The 18,189-nt window shown below is 32.3% G+C and overlaps 2 protein-coding genes across 2 annotated transcripts; both read left to right on the forward strand.

Moving 5' to 3' along the window:
- Positions 1 to 887: 887 nt before the first annotated feature.
- TRIADDRAFT_49955 (uncharacterized protein) lies at positions 888 to 11,707 on the forward strand (the record flags this gene model as incomplete). The annotated part of the gene is made up of 27 exons (XM_002110231.1): positions 888 to 908; positions 2,728 to 2,825; positions 3,687 to 3,750; positions 5,554 to 5,598; positions 7,001 to 7,063; positions 7,151 to 7,225; positions 7,351 to 7,514; positions 7,561 to 7,564; positions 8,005 to 8,077; positions 8,165 to 8,226; positions 8,329 to 8,382; positions 8,466 to 8,603; positions 8,681 to 8,792; positions 8,997 to 9,001; positions 9,523 to 9,572; positions 9,675 to 9,751; positions 9,867 to 9,970; positions 10,049 to 10,111; positions 10,181 to 10,279; positions 10,367 to 10,444; positions 10,524 to 10,591; positions 10,681 to 10,751; positions 10,884 to 10,924; positions 11,034 to 11,116; positions 11,214 to 11,317; positions 11,394 to 11,470; positions 11,597 to 11,707. The coding sequence occupies 27 exons, from the start codon at positions 888 to 890 to the stop codon at positions 11,705 to 11,707; spliced, it is 2,004 nt and encodes a 667-aa protein (XP_002110267.1).
- Positions 11,708 to 13,934: 2,227 nt separating this feature from the next.
- On the forward strand, positions 13,935 to 17,478 carry TRIADDRAFT_23332 (uncharacterized protein; the record flags this gene model as incomplete). The annotated part of the gene is made up of 14 exons (XM_002110232.1): positions 13,935 to 14,207; positions 14,409 to 14,495; positions 15,189 to 15,264; positions 15,363 to 15,482; positions 15,601 to 15,747; positions 15,852 to 15,934; positions 16,064 to 16,112; positions 16,215 to 16,291; positions 16,455 to 16,583; positions 16,659 to 16,762; positions 16,878 to 16,944; positions 17,040 to 17,189; positions 17,270 to 17,317; positions 17,395 to 17,478. 14 exons carry the CDS (start codon positions 13,935 to 13,937, stop codon positions 17,476 to 17,478), a joined length of 1,494 nt encoding a protein of 497 aa, XP_002110268.1.
- Positions 17,479 to 18,189: the final 711 nt, after the last annotated feature.

Genomic DNA, 18,189 nt, shown 5'->3' on the forward strand with positions numbered 1-18,189 from the left:
CTCATATTTGCCACCCTTTACGCAGCACAATCGTTGTCTCACTACTCCAAATCATTTTTTTTCTTTCACTTTTTACAATCACCTTGATATTATCATTCGATCACAATCTAAGCTAGGTGTTGTTCTGTTGAAAATTAGCTCTTTTTCTTACAACCATTGTTAGTATACTGTCAGTCGGTTCACATACTGAGGGTAAATCTGCAATTCAACTTCAACTTTTACAAAATTGAACTTTCATCATTTACACACAAATCAACTTACTTTGACAGCACTTTTCTATCTATGTATTAGTACAACATCATCTTACCCCATTACATGGCTAAACATCAAGCGCTCATCATTTTTAGTCTACACTTTTTTACTCCCCAAGCCGTCGTATGAATGGATGGATACTGGCGTATTTTGTAAAATTGCCAAGTTATCCTCATTAGTACAAAAGTCAAGTTTGACCTCGTTCAAGATTCATACTGAAATGAAAGATAAAATACGTCGATGATTTTGATAACAGCTGCATTACTTTGATACCACTACAAATCCAAAAGTCGACATCAAAATTTCTTTCCAATCACGTAGTAAAATGAGGCAACAACATAATTTCAAGCACGTGTAACGTCTGTTCACTTTTCCTTCTATCATGCTCGTTACTCAGTACAACTCGGAAATTATCAGCATTATTATGTCGAATTTTCTTGAAACATGTAGCGATAATTATAAGCGTAAAACAAGCTCACTATCATACAATGTTGTTCTATTGGGTAATCAATGTACAAGAGTGAATGTTGTATTGCTTTTTCTAAAGCTTGATGTTAACAAGCTCATTTTCCCTTTCTGTCAGCGTAGATTTTTACATTTTACTGGCTATTTGCGCTCTTGTGTAAGAGAAGAAGATGTTTCCAAATCGACATCCAGTAAGTCACATAATGCTCTATATGTACATGATGATCATTGTTTGCTATTGCTTTTGTAATGTGATATGAAAGAAATTGCGTTTGCTTGACATACGAAGGAATATATACTAACTTGTCAGCATCGTCATCATACAGTACTATATTCGTCTACAGTTGCTATCGGAAAGTACTACGGCATCTTATTGCCTGATATGATGCTACAGTTATTAATTAAAGAGTATCGATTCATACAATTCCAGTTGATCCTGCTCAGTAATTTAGAAAATATCCCGTGCTCAATTGACTACATCACTGAAATAGTATATCCTGTATACATGTTTGCTGGATGGTTAATTTTCTTGCATTAGTTTTATCCCCCCTCCCTACTTTACTTGTTCTGAAAAAATGAAGCCATTTCTCGTATACAATCTCAGCCTTTATACTGTGCCTTGATTGATGTTAATATCGTTTAAGTAGTCATTCTTTTTTATACAATTGTATACAACACATAGTCTTGTGCAGATAGACGCGTATACATCCAAGCCAATTTTACTCTTCCCATCTTCTATACACTGCTTTCACATAGATAATGAAAATCAGGGAATAGCATTGATCCCTTTCTACTGTATTTCACTGTTCGCTATATTAAGTCAATTTCAATAAGTTATTTGCATTACTACTTCTGATTGGTATAGTTCTTAACGTATAGTATTTAATTTCTATTATTAGAGAGACGTTAGTCTTATAATGTCACAGGAGTGAAGTAACAGTTACATTTTATCTTTGATTATAATTATAATTATAATCGATGTACATTACATTACTTTTTTTTTTCTATTTTTCTCTTATTGTATCAGTTACGCACGCATACTTGTATATACGGTGCATTGCAATAATTCTTTCAAACTAGAGAAATCTATTAACCTCCATTTACAGATACCTAAGAGTAGGAGTCATTTCTCCGTAGTAGTACAAATTTATAGATGCGAAGTGTATGCTATCCTGCAAAGCGCGTAGCTTTCAAGCAATTTGATGTAGGTGATAGAGATACTGTAGAATGCAGCACATATTCGTTAGTGGCTAATGGACTGCTTTTGAAAGGCTAGTAAATTTGGTAGTTCATTGCACGTGACATCAATGCTAAATCCATCGTCGTACTCTGCATAACATTTTAGTTGCTATTAACGGCAAGTAGAGTCGACAAAATTTCTTAACATAACAGGTTTGATTGATAGCCAAAGCAACAAGATACAGTGATCATGCAATATATCGCTAGTAACCCTTCATTCAATGCTAAGAGTACCGTCACGACGTCAATGTTTACATATTGCATAGCGTTATTAATTTCACATACAGTACAGTACACTGAATGTACACCGCTAGAAATACTTAAAAAAAAAAGGAAGGCTAGACAAACTTCTGAAATGCGTGTAATACTTTACTATGTTATGAGCATTTTTATCTACTGTAATAATACGTATATTGTACGCTATTCATGGATTCTATTTTATTATTATTATTATTATTTTTATTTTGTTGGTACATGTTGGCCTAATCATAAATACTTCCCAAGATTAGTATCCTAAGACTGTAGCAGTCATAATCAATACGTTCTGTTCACTGTCACTGTCGCTGTAAGTTATGTCACGATAGATTTCTCAAGTCGTCACTTATTGAAGTTCAGTTGGATAAATGAATTCGCAAGAACTTACTCGCAAATGTGGACTAAAAAATTCAAATAAATTAAATTTTAAATAGTCGTAATATTAAGTTAATTTTTGCTCTATAAAGTACTCGAAATCGACGACTACTTTATAACGATGTCTCAAAACTGTTTTAGGCACCTCATCAACCTATTGGTCAATTCAAATTTACCACGCCTGAATCATGCGATCGAATTAAAGAGGAATATCAAATCTTACAAGCACAAAATCAAAGGTAATAACCGTATAATGTACTATGATATAGTGATCAAATGTTAATGATACTCTATTTCTTTCTAAACTGAGTTAAAACTAGCAGTAATAGTTACATTTCTTAATCACGATTTATGAATACATATACGAATATGGTAAATACTGAGGTAAAGACTACGTAGTATTTAGTTGATTAAGTTAGAGTGATAATTTATCAACTTACGGGCTTGCTAGTGGCACTCTATCTCGAAATGACTGCATTTAACGTAGTTTTTGGTCGTATTAAGATTGCGATTTAATCAAAATAATTTTATATAGGTCAAATGTAGGTATTGTTTTTATACAGTACAATATTAATAAATAGAAGTAGTTAGTTATCTACACCTTTTGGTTATCGATTTTAGTTTGGGTCGATTGTAACTACTTAATGTAGTAAAGCGGATGAAAGTTCGGTATTATCGAATTATAGCTCGTTTTTATGTATCTATCGTATAGTAGTAGAGCTACATGCAAATTTAACTAACGTTAAGCATACATTGGCTTGCATCTGGGTATCAATTTGTAGAATGGTCGCCTTCAATACTGTCCACATAGGACGACTATTATGTAAAATTGATCAAAACCACGTAATAATTTCTTATCACTGGCTACATTATATTCTTATATTGCATCTTGCCAAGATTAGTGTATCCGGCAAGAGATATTACCGTTAATACCGTACATTACCGCCCCTTACCAATTACGATATTAAAAACTTATCAATAACCAAATGATTGCATTGATAAAATAATGAATGACGACTCCAGGATTATATCGGATATTCATCTAGAACTCCTTAATTTTAAGGTAACTAATGATTTAATTTTTAAAAATTTTTGAATAGCTTGAAGTTAGAATGTGAAAAGTTAGCGAATGAAAAAACCGATCTTCATCGTCATTATATCATGGTAAGCTGTTAGTACCGTACTGTACTTTGTGACCAACTTTATGTAAGCGTTGATAGTAGAGTCGTTACTACAAGATATTGCAGAACGTGACGGTTCTACACTGCAAAATTATATTTCAGTTTTAAGTATGCACTGTAATAGATCTGTTATAATGTTGGCATGAATGTTAGCCATGCGACTATCGTATCTTGTTTTACGACGATAAAGAGAAATTGTTGCATCACTTTATGATTTTTTTTTTTGTATATGTTCACACAAGCTTAAAATTATTCAAGTCCACTGTAGAGTACGATTGAAAAAAATTGATTACTTTTTTATCATTAAGCCTATTCAATGTAGTATCTTAAATGGAATCGAAGTTTATGAAGCAGCTAACTAATCCATAAAATGGTGTATGCACGACAGTATTTAGAGGATTGCGCCGCTTTTTTGTTTTACGCTAGCATGCCCGGATCAACAATTAGTAGTGATGGTACTATATGTAGACGATACTAACGTACACAATATGTCAATAAAATTAGAGACTTTAATACTGTAGATCAGACTTATGGTATCGTCTTTTGTAAAAATTTACTGTACGATAGATTTGATTTCAAAAATTACCACAGCTAATAGGGATTTAAACGTATCATATGTATAAATGTCTGAAAGGCCGAAGCTAGCGTATTGATCCGTACCTAGAATTAACTGTGACGGATGCCATTAACAAATTAGTTTTAGTTTTAACCTATCGAGATTAGAATACGAGAATCATACAATAAAATACGCTCAACTGGCATACAACTAAGTAAAGCTCTATTTTAATGTTATTCGTATTCGTTATTACAATAGATTTACGTCCAATTCCCACTATATTCGATCGATTACCTTTTACACAGCTTATCCGTAATCGTCGTCAAACAATTCGTAGAATTTCTTTGACAACGTCAATTTATTTTATCAGCATTGCGTCTTCACTTATACGACCGTGTATGACTTTGCAGTCATTAACACTATCGTGTTGATTGGAAATGACTTTAAGGAAAAATTAAAACCATAGCAATATGTCCACTATCATCTTACTGACTCGAACTCTGTGTTCCGTTTTGTAGTTATGCAGTTTGTTATCGAGTCATTTGAATGTTGTAGTATCAAGTAAAGACAGTTACGCGACAGAATTTACTTTGCCATATTATGGAAATTATCCAATGCGTGTTAGGCAATTAGTTGCTGTGTAAAGAGATCGCGATACTACGATATGATGGAGAATTTAGTTTGTGATATTACAGTCACATATCTTTACTATTAATGTATGATATCGTGATTGATGTAATTAATTTAGGTTGCGTTTAAAGTATTCTATTTGATTGGTTATTGACACGATTAAGGGTTTCTCCAGCGATTATAAATATTTTTGTAGTGGGTGTACAAAGGCTGTGTGACCTGCGTGTTAAAATATTAATATCGACCAATGATACAACTGCTGAGAGTCTGTATTTAATAATAAAATGCTAGTAGTTTGTGACTAGTACCGTACACTAAGAAATACCGCCAAGTACTATCTACGTATGAGTACTAGGACAAGACATTAATGTGTTGACATTATAATGTCTATATGCTATACTGGCTGCTGCAAACATAAGCAACATTTATTTGCATTGCAAATGTAAACTTTGTTGACTTAATTGCTCCTTCATTCAGTAGTCTTTTTATCTTCACCGTTTTCAATCGTCTTGCGGACATTTTTGTTGCATCTCATTTATTATTCTTCGCGTCACTTCTTAATATAATAAAGTAAATATTTGCTTCGTATTATGTTTACAGTACTACGAAATGTCATATGGACTCAATATTGAAATGCATAAGCAGGTAAAGTGATTGTTTTTCTTACTTAGTCTGATCTATATTTATTTTATCTGTGATGTAAATGTTCTACACTTCTTTGTTATTTGCGAATTATGAGTGTGCGTGCATATAATTAGTGCATGCATTGCTGAGATTACTGCATATATTGTACACCTTTCATACTAGATCAACAAACATTGTGTTGCATGTTTTTATTGTCGTTTTTTTATGATTTTTTCACTTACTCTGCGTTTTAAGTTGTGACTTGTATCCATGAAAATCAATATCCTATCGTTAGAAGAGCATGACGTACTTCACCGTATGTACATTCGTACAGTATAAAAAACAAAGCTTTCTCAATACAAATTGTACACTACAGTATAGTATGTAGTACAAATAATGCGTAGCATATCTAATTTGATCAAGGTTTCCTATCAGTTTGTACCGCCTGGTTTAATTATTAATCCATTACATACTTCAAAGATACCAAAAAAATTTTTGTTTGTGGTGCCATTGTCATAGTTGATTAACATGAGTTACAACAAATAGTAAAAACGAATCGCTTAATAATCCAGAAATGTTATCATTATTTTTTTTATATCTACCATTGAATTATCTTGGTGTTCGTTATCTCTCATCGTATCATTCGTATATTCTTCATGTACAGTATCAAAAAAATTTACTAATATTAATTAGGTTAGGTAGTTGCGATTTAATGAGGCGATTGTACTTTAACACTAACAATGATATCGTACGACATCATGCTGTTATTAGGCACTAGCGTATGCTAGCTATGCTATAATATACTGTACAGTATACGATACTCAATGCACTGTTATAGTATTTTATTATGTGCTACAACCAGTTATTAGTTCTTACAACCAAGCGATCTTGTTCAGTAATGGGCAGTACCGTTTTTTAGTTCTTTAGTTTCAAATCAATGAAGTGATCGAATTTTTTATAGTGGATGTGTTTACTGATGATATCTCTACGATTTACTACGCTGTATTTAAAGCATTCTTCGATCACGATAATTTATAGTATGACAAACTATTTTAGTTTTTGGATTACGCTTCTGGAGTTCTTGATTACCTCTTAAGTACAGTATACGACTTGCATCTTTCATGTCATATCAGTAATACAAAATGAAAATTATAAATAACAGTGAACTCATAAGATTGTGGTTAAGTGATGAAATTAATACAGTATATCATTTATGTGACTACAATCTGTTATGACTGTAATCACATTTTTAGCTACGATATGTTTTGTATGTTAATCATATAAAGTAGTTAGTAATCCATTTTTTACGTTGATCTTAAAGAATGCGTTCGTTGTGCAGAAATAATAGGTATATTTGTAATTGTTTTGTCTAATTTATTCATTAAAGTTGTATATCCTTTATTCTACTTGTCATTATATGTAGTCTGAAGTTGCGAAAAGACTTAGTGGAATATGTGCTCAAATTATTCCGTATTTAAGTCAAGAGGTAATGTACTTTTCAGCCGTATGCAACAGTAATGCAAGATCCTTGTTATGTAAATGCTAATTACAGTAACACATTATTAAATTGCAGCATCAGCAACAGGTCGCAAACGCAATCGAAAGAGCGAAACAAGTAACAGTGACTGACCTAAACTCAATTATGGGAGTTAGTATTAGATGCTTATTGACTAATAAGCTAAATTTATTATATTTATAACCTTATAAATAGCATATTTATACTAATTGCATAAATATACTTTAATCAAAATTGGAATTGTTATTCCATGCCAGCAGCAACAGGTACATTTGCAACAACATCATCCGCACGGCCCTCAAATCCCTCTGCACCCTGGTGCTCCCCCTCCACCTCCTATCCCTCCTGTTAGCGCTGGTAATAACATGATAATGCCTTCCAATTTACTTATGTCTCATATGGCTTTGAAGGACAAAGGTTTGTTTGCATGTCAAGAATAGTTGTTTATGTTAAAAACAAGTGACTAGTCATGTATTTGTTGATATTTTAATCTAAGACTTGATTATTTTTTTGATCTAATATAGAAATCCCAGGGGGTGAACCTGTGGTAAGTCCGCTAGTTTTATTAACAAAATATCAAATTTGATAGTTATATGAAGATCTTTACTGGTACAAAGTAAAAACAATTAATACGTTAAGATCAAATTTTCATCTCTAATGCAACCTTTGGTAGTTGCGATTTTATTTAAAATTTAAAATTTGTGTTCTTGTTCAGTTATTTCAATAGTGACAGAGTCTTTGCGGTATACACAGTACAATACCGTACTTTATATACTAGTTTTACAGATATTTAAAGCTTCGCGACATAGGTGTTCTCAAAATATTATGACATGTAAAATTTTGTTAAATTGACTAAATATTAATTTACTTTCAAGTAACATTTATTATTTTTTATATTGGGAAAACTATAGCGAAATTCTGCTTCGCCTTCGCTTTCAGCACAACGACCTGACAAGCATCGGACTACCGATGCAGCTTCAACAAGTATGAAGAAGACATGTTTTTGTAATAGCATTGTTTTTAGTAGTCAACAACTTACGCTTTTGCTTCTTTGCTCTTATTTTGACACAGGTAGTAACAGTAGTATTCATAATCATAGAAGTACTGGTAAACGTAAGCAAGACGATAAAATTGTAAGCTTTTTAGTAGTGAATTTTATTAAAATTAGACTAAAAGTCAGTCAGCTCTTATCATTCAATCTGAAACTTGTATTATTTCTGACTGTATTAAACTAGGATAGCGAAAGCGACAAGAGCGATGGAGAGCTTGTAGTAGACGTTGCCAACGATGTTAGCAACTCTTAATTCTTTATTACTGTGCATATAAAGATAACCAGGATTTTGAATTTATAAAATAATTTTTAACGTATTAGGAACCTCCATCCCCAGTACGAGATACTGTTAGATCTCCAAATATTTCCTTAATTCCGAAAGAAAAAATGATGAAAAAGAGGAACGATATGTCACCGATTAGTTCTGCCAGTCCTTCACCACCTCCTATGAAATCTAAGGTAGTGTAATATAGAATGGCTGCATTAGTTGGTATCATCTTGAATAATTTATATTTAAATACTTATTTGAAATTTAGATAATTGATAAGCAGAAGCCACTCCAAGTAGGTTCACCGGTCCCTCCGACAAATAATAATGCAACAGGTTCAGGATCTACATCTCCGTCGTTATCGAAAGGACATTCTATAAGTAAGCAATGTTGGTGTAACTCCTGTAAAATAAAGTTAAAATGTGCTTGAATTCGTAAATATCTTAAATTATCAACAAGCCAACTACTAATATTATCCACATTTGACAATACATTAGTTTTATAAATACTTAATTGTACGTAATAGTAAATTATTGATTCCAACGTATAAACTATTGTATTTTTATTAGTTAATTCACTATCAGTTACAGTAGCTTATGCTTTATTTGTACCTGTACATTTAAGTGCCGCAAGGAAGAACGTCAATGTCAATGACTGGACCGTCGTACTTCGTACAACCACACACAATCAACAGGTACTGTTGTGCATTGATTAATATTTACTGGTACGTTCATGATTGTAACGACATTATCCCACTATGTATTAGTGAAATTGGAACAACCTCTTATGTATCGAATCCTGCAATGATGCAAGGAGGTATGTCAGCTAATAGTGAGAGGAATTATAGGTTACTTATGAATATTCAATCAATTTCCTGCGTTTTATCTTTCAAATGTCAAAGATATTTAAACATTTTTTTACTATAATTGCGAATATATTATAGGCATGCCTCAATACGGACAACATATGGTACAACTTTAAAAACCATTTAAACATTTATTGAAATATTACTTCTAAAATTAAATTAGATAGGACAATCATTCTTTTTGATTCGATTATTAACCGACAATGACATCTGATCTCGAATTTATTATGTTTGAATATAATTAGGTACCTTTTGATCACAATCCTCCTGGTCGTTTTGGTGTCAGTAATAAACCGTATGTATTGATATCACATCATAATGTGATCATGAGCATATAAATAATATTACATTGAACAATTCACATAGTTTACATTTCAAATGCTATTTTTTCTTTTAGAGCCTATTCATTCCGAGTTGGAGCGGATGGAATTGCCCAACCCGCCCAGTTCCCACAGGATGCTCTTATGGATTCAGGTTCATGTTGCAAAATAAATAAATGCTTTTCGGTTGTAATTGCGCATATTGTATATTATTAGGATACTTCTTGATTTTACAAGTACTAAGAAAAATCCTAATTTATTACTTATAGAAATTCCGCGCCATGTCCGTCTAATGGGCAGCTTAAATCATGGTGAAGTTGTGTGTGCTGTAACAATTAGTGATCGATCAAAACACGTATTTACCGGAGGAAAGGTATGCAATAATTGAATTCGTTTTTTTTATAGATAGACTTATTTTTTTCATACTTATCAATAATGTAATTATTAACAGGGTTGTGTTAAAGTTTGGGACATCAATCAACTAAATAAGACCGTATCTGTTTTGGAATGCTTGGTAAGATGGGAGAGATTTTATTTTGCCAACATTTGCAAGCGCATTAATAGTTATTTAATTTACTATTAGCCGGATAATTATATTCGTTCTTGCAAATTGTTACCTGATGGCCGGAGCTTAATAGTAGGGGGTGAAGCTAGTACCCTTATTGTCTACGATCTGACGGCGGTAAATCTCTATACAAAATTATATTTATTATTATATGCGAGAAGTGATTTTAATCCCTAATTTTCTTTTGTTTTAAATTATTTGTAGCCTGTACCACGTGTTAAAGGCGAATTGGATGCGAATGCTCAAGCTTGTTATGCTCTTGCAATTAGTGCTGATGGAAAGGTATTAGACAATAAACATAATGAATGAAATTAATATTTTTAGTATGAAGTTATTAATGGAGAGTCTTTAACGATTGCAGCAATGTTATAGCTGTTGCAGTGATGGACACATTGCTGTCTGGGATTTACATAATCAACACTTAATAAAGTATGGAGTTGTTTACAATAAAATAAAATAAACTATTTATTCGCTTTGGTTATAAAATGATGGTTAATGGCCAAGTATTTATTTGTTAGTAAATTTCAAGGTCATACTGATGGTGCGAGTTGTATTGATATTTCGAGAGATGGATTGAAAGTGTGGACAGGTGAGCATAAATCAGTATCTTGTAATGACGACTATTTCTAATCTGAATTAACTAACTATCTGGTAACTGCGCAACCTTGTTTGGATACTTATGCTATGACTATAACCTCCTTTTATTCGATCTATAAACTAGGTGGACTCGATAGTACAGTACGTTCGTGGGATATTAGAGAGGTAAGTAAATTTTAATGGTAGGGTATACAGCGATGAATTAGTGTTTAAATTTCGTAGCATTTACAACAATCTTGTAAATAGTCTAACGACATTAAACCGTTCTGCTTAGGGAAAAGAAATGGATAAGTACGAATTTAACTCTCAAATTTTTTCTTTGGGCTGTTGTCCTTCCGACGATTGGCTAGCTGTAGGGTAAGAATACATTGTGACAACGGAATCAATTCAAAAGTACAGAATATTGTTGATATAATAATGCGCCTGAGTGATGTATTCAAAATTTATATATCAGGATGGAGAGCAATCATGTGGAAGTCATACAAATGAATAATTCTGAAAAATATCAATTACACTTACATGAAAGCTGTGTTTTATCATTAAAATTTGCTCATTGTGGTAAGTTCAGGATTATAAAGTTGCGTACAAATCGATTTTATATAAGTAACAAATTTTATAATCTTTGCATGATTAGGTAAATGGTTCATTAGTACTGGTAAGGACAATTTATTAAATGCGTGGAGAACGCCTTATGGAGCCAGTATCTTTCAGGTAAATATTTCGACAGGAACGTACTAACGTAATCCCTTACTTACTTTTATATCAGTTTTAGTAGACTACTTTTGCTAAAATAGCTGTAAAATCATTTTAATTCCGTTTGATAATTTAACTTTACAGAACAAGGAATCGTCTTCAGTACTCAGCTGTGATATATCTAGAGACGATAAATACATCGTTACTGGATCTGGAGATAAAAAAGCTACCCTTTACGAAGTTATGTATAATTAAAGGAGTTGATATTTTAAAATTTATTTACCTACTGTAATTTAATCACTATTTGTGGAATAATGCTACTAAGCGGATATGATAAAAATTGGCTTCATGGCATATAGCCCATATTTCCTTGCTAATACTGCACTTCGTACCATTTGTGAATATTTTATGACCACAATATAGCAACAAAGGTATGAATAAATTGAACAAATCCAGTAGTCTATCAAAGAGATATCAAGTGATATACTTACTGGCAATAGTATTAGCAAAAGGTTGTAGTTGTGATTGTTTTTTCGAAATAATAATGTCGCAAGTTCTTTGCACTGGTTATAGTAATGCAACTACGATGACTTTGTAGAATAATGGATGATATTAAGTAGTCTTCTTGACTGCATGATACATGTTAGCATTATTAACTTTCATATTTTAGCTGATGTGGGATCCACTTTCAACTAATCGTATCTGATTAACTGAACGTATCCTATCTGCTACCAGTACGGCAATACTTTAATTAAATATTAGTTTGATGTATACTTTACAAAAGTGGAATGTTATATCTAGTACTAAGTTATCGTCTTGCATTAACGAACGCTATGTAGCAGTACGTAATGTCCTTAAAAAATTCTTTTATACCGTCGTTATCCATTTGGCAATTTGATATTGACCACTTGCGTATTGTATATAAAGTAAACCTACAATGTGTTACTCTTAACGTGTCTTGTTATGATGCTACGTACACTATTATATTGTATTTCGAGAATGGAATTAAGCGAGAACGACTAAGACCCATTCTGTAAAAAAATAAAAGTATTGTATTAATAACAATATTAATAATAATAATAATAATAAGATATCACCCGCATTAATTCTTGTAAAGCATGTAGGCTGACATGTGATTTTTCTGTTAATAAGTTACGGTCGTGAAAGCTAAGTTTGCAAACTACACTACTTGCGATTTATATGTTACTTACTAGATAGTGTATGTCTTACGGGCAATGTAAAAAAGTATATGTTACTGTACTATACAAATTCAAGCTCCTGCCCATATTACATGGTCAATCAGTGCAGAACGCTAAGAAAACTGCCTCCTATTCGATGATTTACCTTTACAGTTTACTGTAACATAATAATAAAAGTATTTAGTACTGTATTTCGTACTTGTCTTCAGGTGCAGTAGATATACGAGTATGAGAAAGAATCTTTAATTTTTTTTTTAAGTACGTCCTGGAGTGATATTAGTATCGCATGCATTACACTACTTGATATCCCTTCTCAAATCGTAGCATGAGTAAGAATAAATCAACAAAGTTCAATACCATTTGGTGTCCAATTCAGGATTGAAACTTACAAAGGAAATTCATCTTCTACTGTACTTGCTCTTGCATTCTAGTGTGTCTAGCATCATAAACTAAAATACTTCGTATATTATTTAACCGAATTGAACTAGTCTTGAAAAATGTAATATTTCATCTTATACTTGTAAAAATTTGTAGTTACCGTGTCAATTACTGTACTGCATAATCCTTGGGATTCTAAAAAGAATAAAATATCATTGCTCTACTTATTAGAGTAACTAAATAAAGAGTAAGAAAAATCGAGCTCGAAAAGTGTGTCTGAGTAGAAATAGAGAGAGCAACTAGTTTGTTGTTGAGCATTGATACAGCTCCATATCCAAGAAGCTCCTGTGCGCATAATCCACTGTCTACTGTTTCATGGATTACTCAATACATCATACTGTGGGTATTAGTAATTTATCCATGAGTGTTCAATATGATCAGAGTACTATAGAGTCTTATTGAGATATACTGTATAGTACGTACAATGGTATCGTATTAGTTGCTACTCTAACGTTCGATACACTTCATTCGGACTATAATACAGTATGAGAGGTAAATTTCGTAATGAGTAACCCTGGTTACAGGCTTAGCAGATAATTTTTTATTCATATACTGAGCAGAAATCGAATAACATTGATAGCAATGACTGCCAAAAGTAAGTAAAAGCAAGCAAATAGGGCCATTCTCAGGAGAATTCGCAATAGTTTACAGTCATTAAGTCATAATTGAATATGTTTGTACCACGTATAATCAGTAGAAATAGTAAAGATGACAAGAAAGACAGCAAGAACATTCGTAAACAAATAGCAGCTAGCAAGATTAACGAGCTCCAATGTCGGACAGGCCCAAGTATAGATGGAGATACAATTATTTCATTACAGAGTCATCCAATCAGTCATGGAGAGATGCTGGAGATCCAACAAGAAAAGCAAGAGTTGAAAAAAGAAAAAATTGAAGAAGAGAATAGCGATAGCGATAAAGATAATGAAGAAATTGTTTCATTTAGTAAAAATCAACGTTGGCCACAAGACGATGAACCGAAATGTGTTATGTGCGGACGTTATGGAGCTTACATATGCGATCAAACCGACGAGGATGTTTGCAGCTTAGAATGCAAGGCCAAGCATTTACATGATATTCAGCATAAAGTAAGAATATCATTGGAAGAACGGAAAAAGGTTTCTATTCTCTGGCTTAAGATGAACATTCATTAACTCAGTAGTATCGCACTTATAATATTGCATTGCACTATCCTGAAAGATGTTCTTAGCAAGATCGCCTACTATATCATTGACTTAAAATTCAATGAAGGGTATTTGCTTTCGTAGTTACTGCTAATGCATAAGTTTCTCATATAACGATTATTTTTACCTGAATAGTTAAAAATGGTAGTAGAGTATTCTTACCAGGAGCATGAACAAGTAGCTAACTTGCAGCTTAACCAAGTAGAGAATTTACGTCAAGAGGTAAAGTATCGATTTATTGCTATATTGCAACTTTACACTAGGAGTAGAACTACCGTTCATAAATTAATTGTCAGATTTGAAAAATAATCTGGTTTTCAATTCAATAAGTTAACGAATGTTCAATTGAGCCTGTTTTCACTTACTAATGTCACTAAGATATATGGTAATAATTACGTTTTATTCTAGTTGTAAATTACGAAATTAGAATAAATGATTTATCATACTTTGATATTATTATAGAATTTTAAACGTAAAAATCTTGGTTCTTTTATGCTAATTTGCTAAGTGTTATGGCAAGGACTACTAGAATCCCTAGTAGTTGTTACTATAGTTTAGTTCATTGGTCGATTTTTATTATCATATGGTGATTGTAAAGGTCACTAGTTGAAGCAGTTAGTTTTTATGAGATCAATTGTTACTCTTATAAATTACAGACGTTTCAATTATATAGGAAGGATTTTATAACAGCCCTATAGTAAACCATGTTATAACATCATATTATAAGATGGTATTATTGAATTCATAGCCATAGTAACTGCCAGTTTAGTTAAGCTGAGGTATATTATATTGCTTATGCGTGCTATAAATATTGTAAAAATGTCAGTTACTAAAATTGAGAAGTGGAAGAAAATTTATGCTCAAATATTTGTAGCGATGATGTTACTCATAATGATATTTCTCTTTTCATGTTAGCTTGACATAAAAATAGAGGGTAACCATTCACCAAATCCAATCTTTGAATTTGAGCATGTTTCGCTAGATCCTAGAAGTAAGTGATTATCTTATACAGTAGTATAATTACATGTAATAGGAGAACAACTGGAATACTTGAAAATATTCTTATTTAACTGAACCTTAACGTTATAGTCATGAAAAACTTGCAAGCAAATGGCTATATTAGCATGACGCCGGTTCAAATGCAAGTTATTCCAGCTGCTTTAAGCAAGAGAAATTTACTTGTTTCTTCCCCAACAGGTTCTGGAAAAAGTAGGTTTTATGAAGAGTTAATTTAAGATTTACTCATTATTGGTTTAATCTGCAAAGTCTCCATAAGTAATGTGCATAAGGCCTAACCCTTGCATCATTTCATTTGTCTCACTTCTAGCTGGTTCATTCCTTATTCCATTAATCCACATGACATTTTTTGAGAAAGATGACGAACAGGAACAGGCACCAAAAGTGTTAATTTTATCACCCACGAGAGAACTATGCATACAAATTGAAGATCAGTGTAAAGAAATCATGACAGGTCGTATTCATTTACCGTGTGTTATGTTGCAGATAGAAATCCAATCTAGCAGTTGATTGAATTGTTATATATACGGCAATAAGTAAAAGGCTTTATCTTACCATCAGGGTTACCTAATATGAAAACTTGCTTAATTGTTGGGGGCTTACCTTTACCACAGCAACTTTATAGATTAAAACAAGGAATTCAGGTACTCATACCGTATGTACTACGTATTATGCTAAAATTCGGCAGTTCTTGTAAACTTAATAACCTAATCGCTTATTGATTTTCTAATCTTAAAAAAGGAGTTAACTCAATTTATTTTACTTCATTGTAGTTTGTAATCGCGACACCAGGGCGATTAATCGATATTATATCAAAGCATGGTAAAACATTTAAGCTTAGTGACTGCAATAGTATTTTAAATATTTTTAGTTATTGTAACAAGTTTAATCTTAACTTATATTATTATGATTATCATTTATAAGAGATTAATTTTAGCAAGGTAAAGACTGTCGTTATTGATGAAGTTGATGCTATGATGCAGTTGGGATTTGAAAAGCAGGTATACTAATTAAATAATTAATTGTGCTCGGAAAATGCCGCACAATAATTCATTTATCTAGTAGCTAAATATTTTGCAATGATAACTGTCATAGCCATTACTGTCGGACCTCACGACTCAAGCATGCTCACCTTATTTCTTGTGCCTTTGCGTGTATATGCAGGTTGAACAAATAATGCAAGTGATTCCACGCGATCACCAAACGTTAATGTTCTCAGCTACTGTTACTGTAGGCGTGGAAAAGATGACATCCGTAATGCTTTCTAATCCTATAAAAATCTCTGTTGGAAAGGTAAGATACTATATCAGTGAATTATCTATAGACTAGTCCCCAAAAATTTAACTACGTGATATCTACCAATTGCAGCCCAATTCATTAAATCCGTCAGTAAAACATTTGGTATTGTGGGTAGAAGAACAATCTAAGAAGAAAATGCTTTTTACTATCATTAACGATGGAAAGCATTTCCAGTAAACTAATAATTACGTGATTGCTTTGCTACTTGTGTCCGATTAGTTTTTTTAAATTGCGTAGTCACAATGTTATACTTATAGATTCAAATATTGTTTCTATCACTATCTATAGCCCACCTACATTGATCTTTGTTGCTTCAAAAATAGGAGCTGATTTTCTAGCTGATGCTATTAATGCGGTCGGTGCTGGCATCAGTTATTTGAGTTATTTAATATTAGCCAAATAAACGAATTACAGCGTTTACATTTTAAATTAACTAAATTTTTCCTATAGAAATGTCGTATCCGCGCAGCTTCTTTGCATGGGGATAAGCCACAACAAGACAGAATAAATACTCTGAAGCTGTTCCTTGAAGGCAAGCATCCTATTCTAGTAACAACTGGAGTTGCAGGAAGAGGCATCGATTTGGAATGTGTTAAGCAGGTAATAATAGTGTATTAAATAGTTAATTTTTAGGGATATACTGATACTACGATCAATACTGTTTTCATGTATTAACGTAGGTCATACATTTTGATTTACCGACAAACATCCACGAGTATATTCATCAGGTAACGTTTACCTATTATCATTAGTAACCACATTACTATAGATAGTTTAATTGCAATTTTTGGATACTTCCAACCAGGTTGGTAGAACTGGCAGACTTCATTCATTGGGATGGGCTATTAGCTTGATTAATAACGACAGTAAAGATATCCTTTTACTATAATATCTAAAATTGTAGTAATTTCTTCATTTCGATTTTAACGACATGTGCTACCAACCGCTTTGTTTCCTTAACATCACTATAAGTATTTTCAAGGACCTTGTGGATCTCATGCAACCCCTAGATGTTCGTTTACCTCATGAACTACTAAACTCCCCTTATTTGCAACAAGCTCGAAAGAAAAAGAAGAGAGTGCAAGATAAAATCATCGATAGGTACATAGCTTCCCTGATATGACTAAATTTTTCTATAACATAGTTTGAATAGACGTTTTCTTTAGTAATGAAGTGAAAGATATTGGTTAATAAATACCCTACAGGGCCTTTACGTAACGTTACTCTAATAAAATCAATAATTCTATTTCTATCTACTTCTGATAACTCATAAACAGTCAGAATCTTATGGAACTAATAAGAAATTCAAAGAAGCGCAAGTATCATAAGAAGACGTAATATAACAAACTATCATAAGATTGGCTGCAAATAGTTGTTAATAGAGAATTTGTAAGGAATTTGCACTTTTTATTGTATAATATATGATAACGCATGCATCATCAGAAGATGTAATGTATTAGACCATCACAAAATTCATTGTACATAGTCATTAATAGAGAATTTGCTAGAAATTTATATTTTTTTTGTATAATATATGCAGCTTCCATCATAAGATTTTAAATGATTTAATCTTGTCTAGCTCTGATTATATTTTGATATT

Source organism: Trichoplax adhaerens, genomic scaffold (genome assembly GCF_000150275.1).
Source record: "Trichoplax adhaerens TRIADscaffold_3 genomic scaffold, whole genome shotgun sequence".
NCBI lineage: Eukaryota > Metazoa > Placozoa > Uniplacotomia > Trichoplacea > Trichoplacidae > Trichoplax > Trichoplax adhaerens.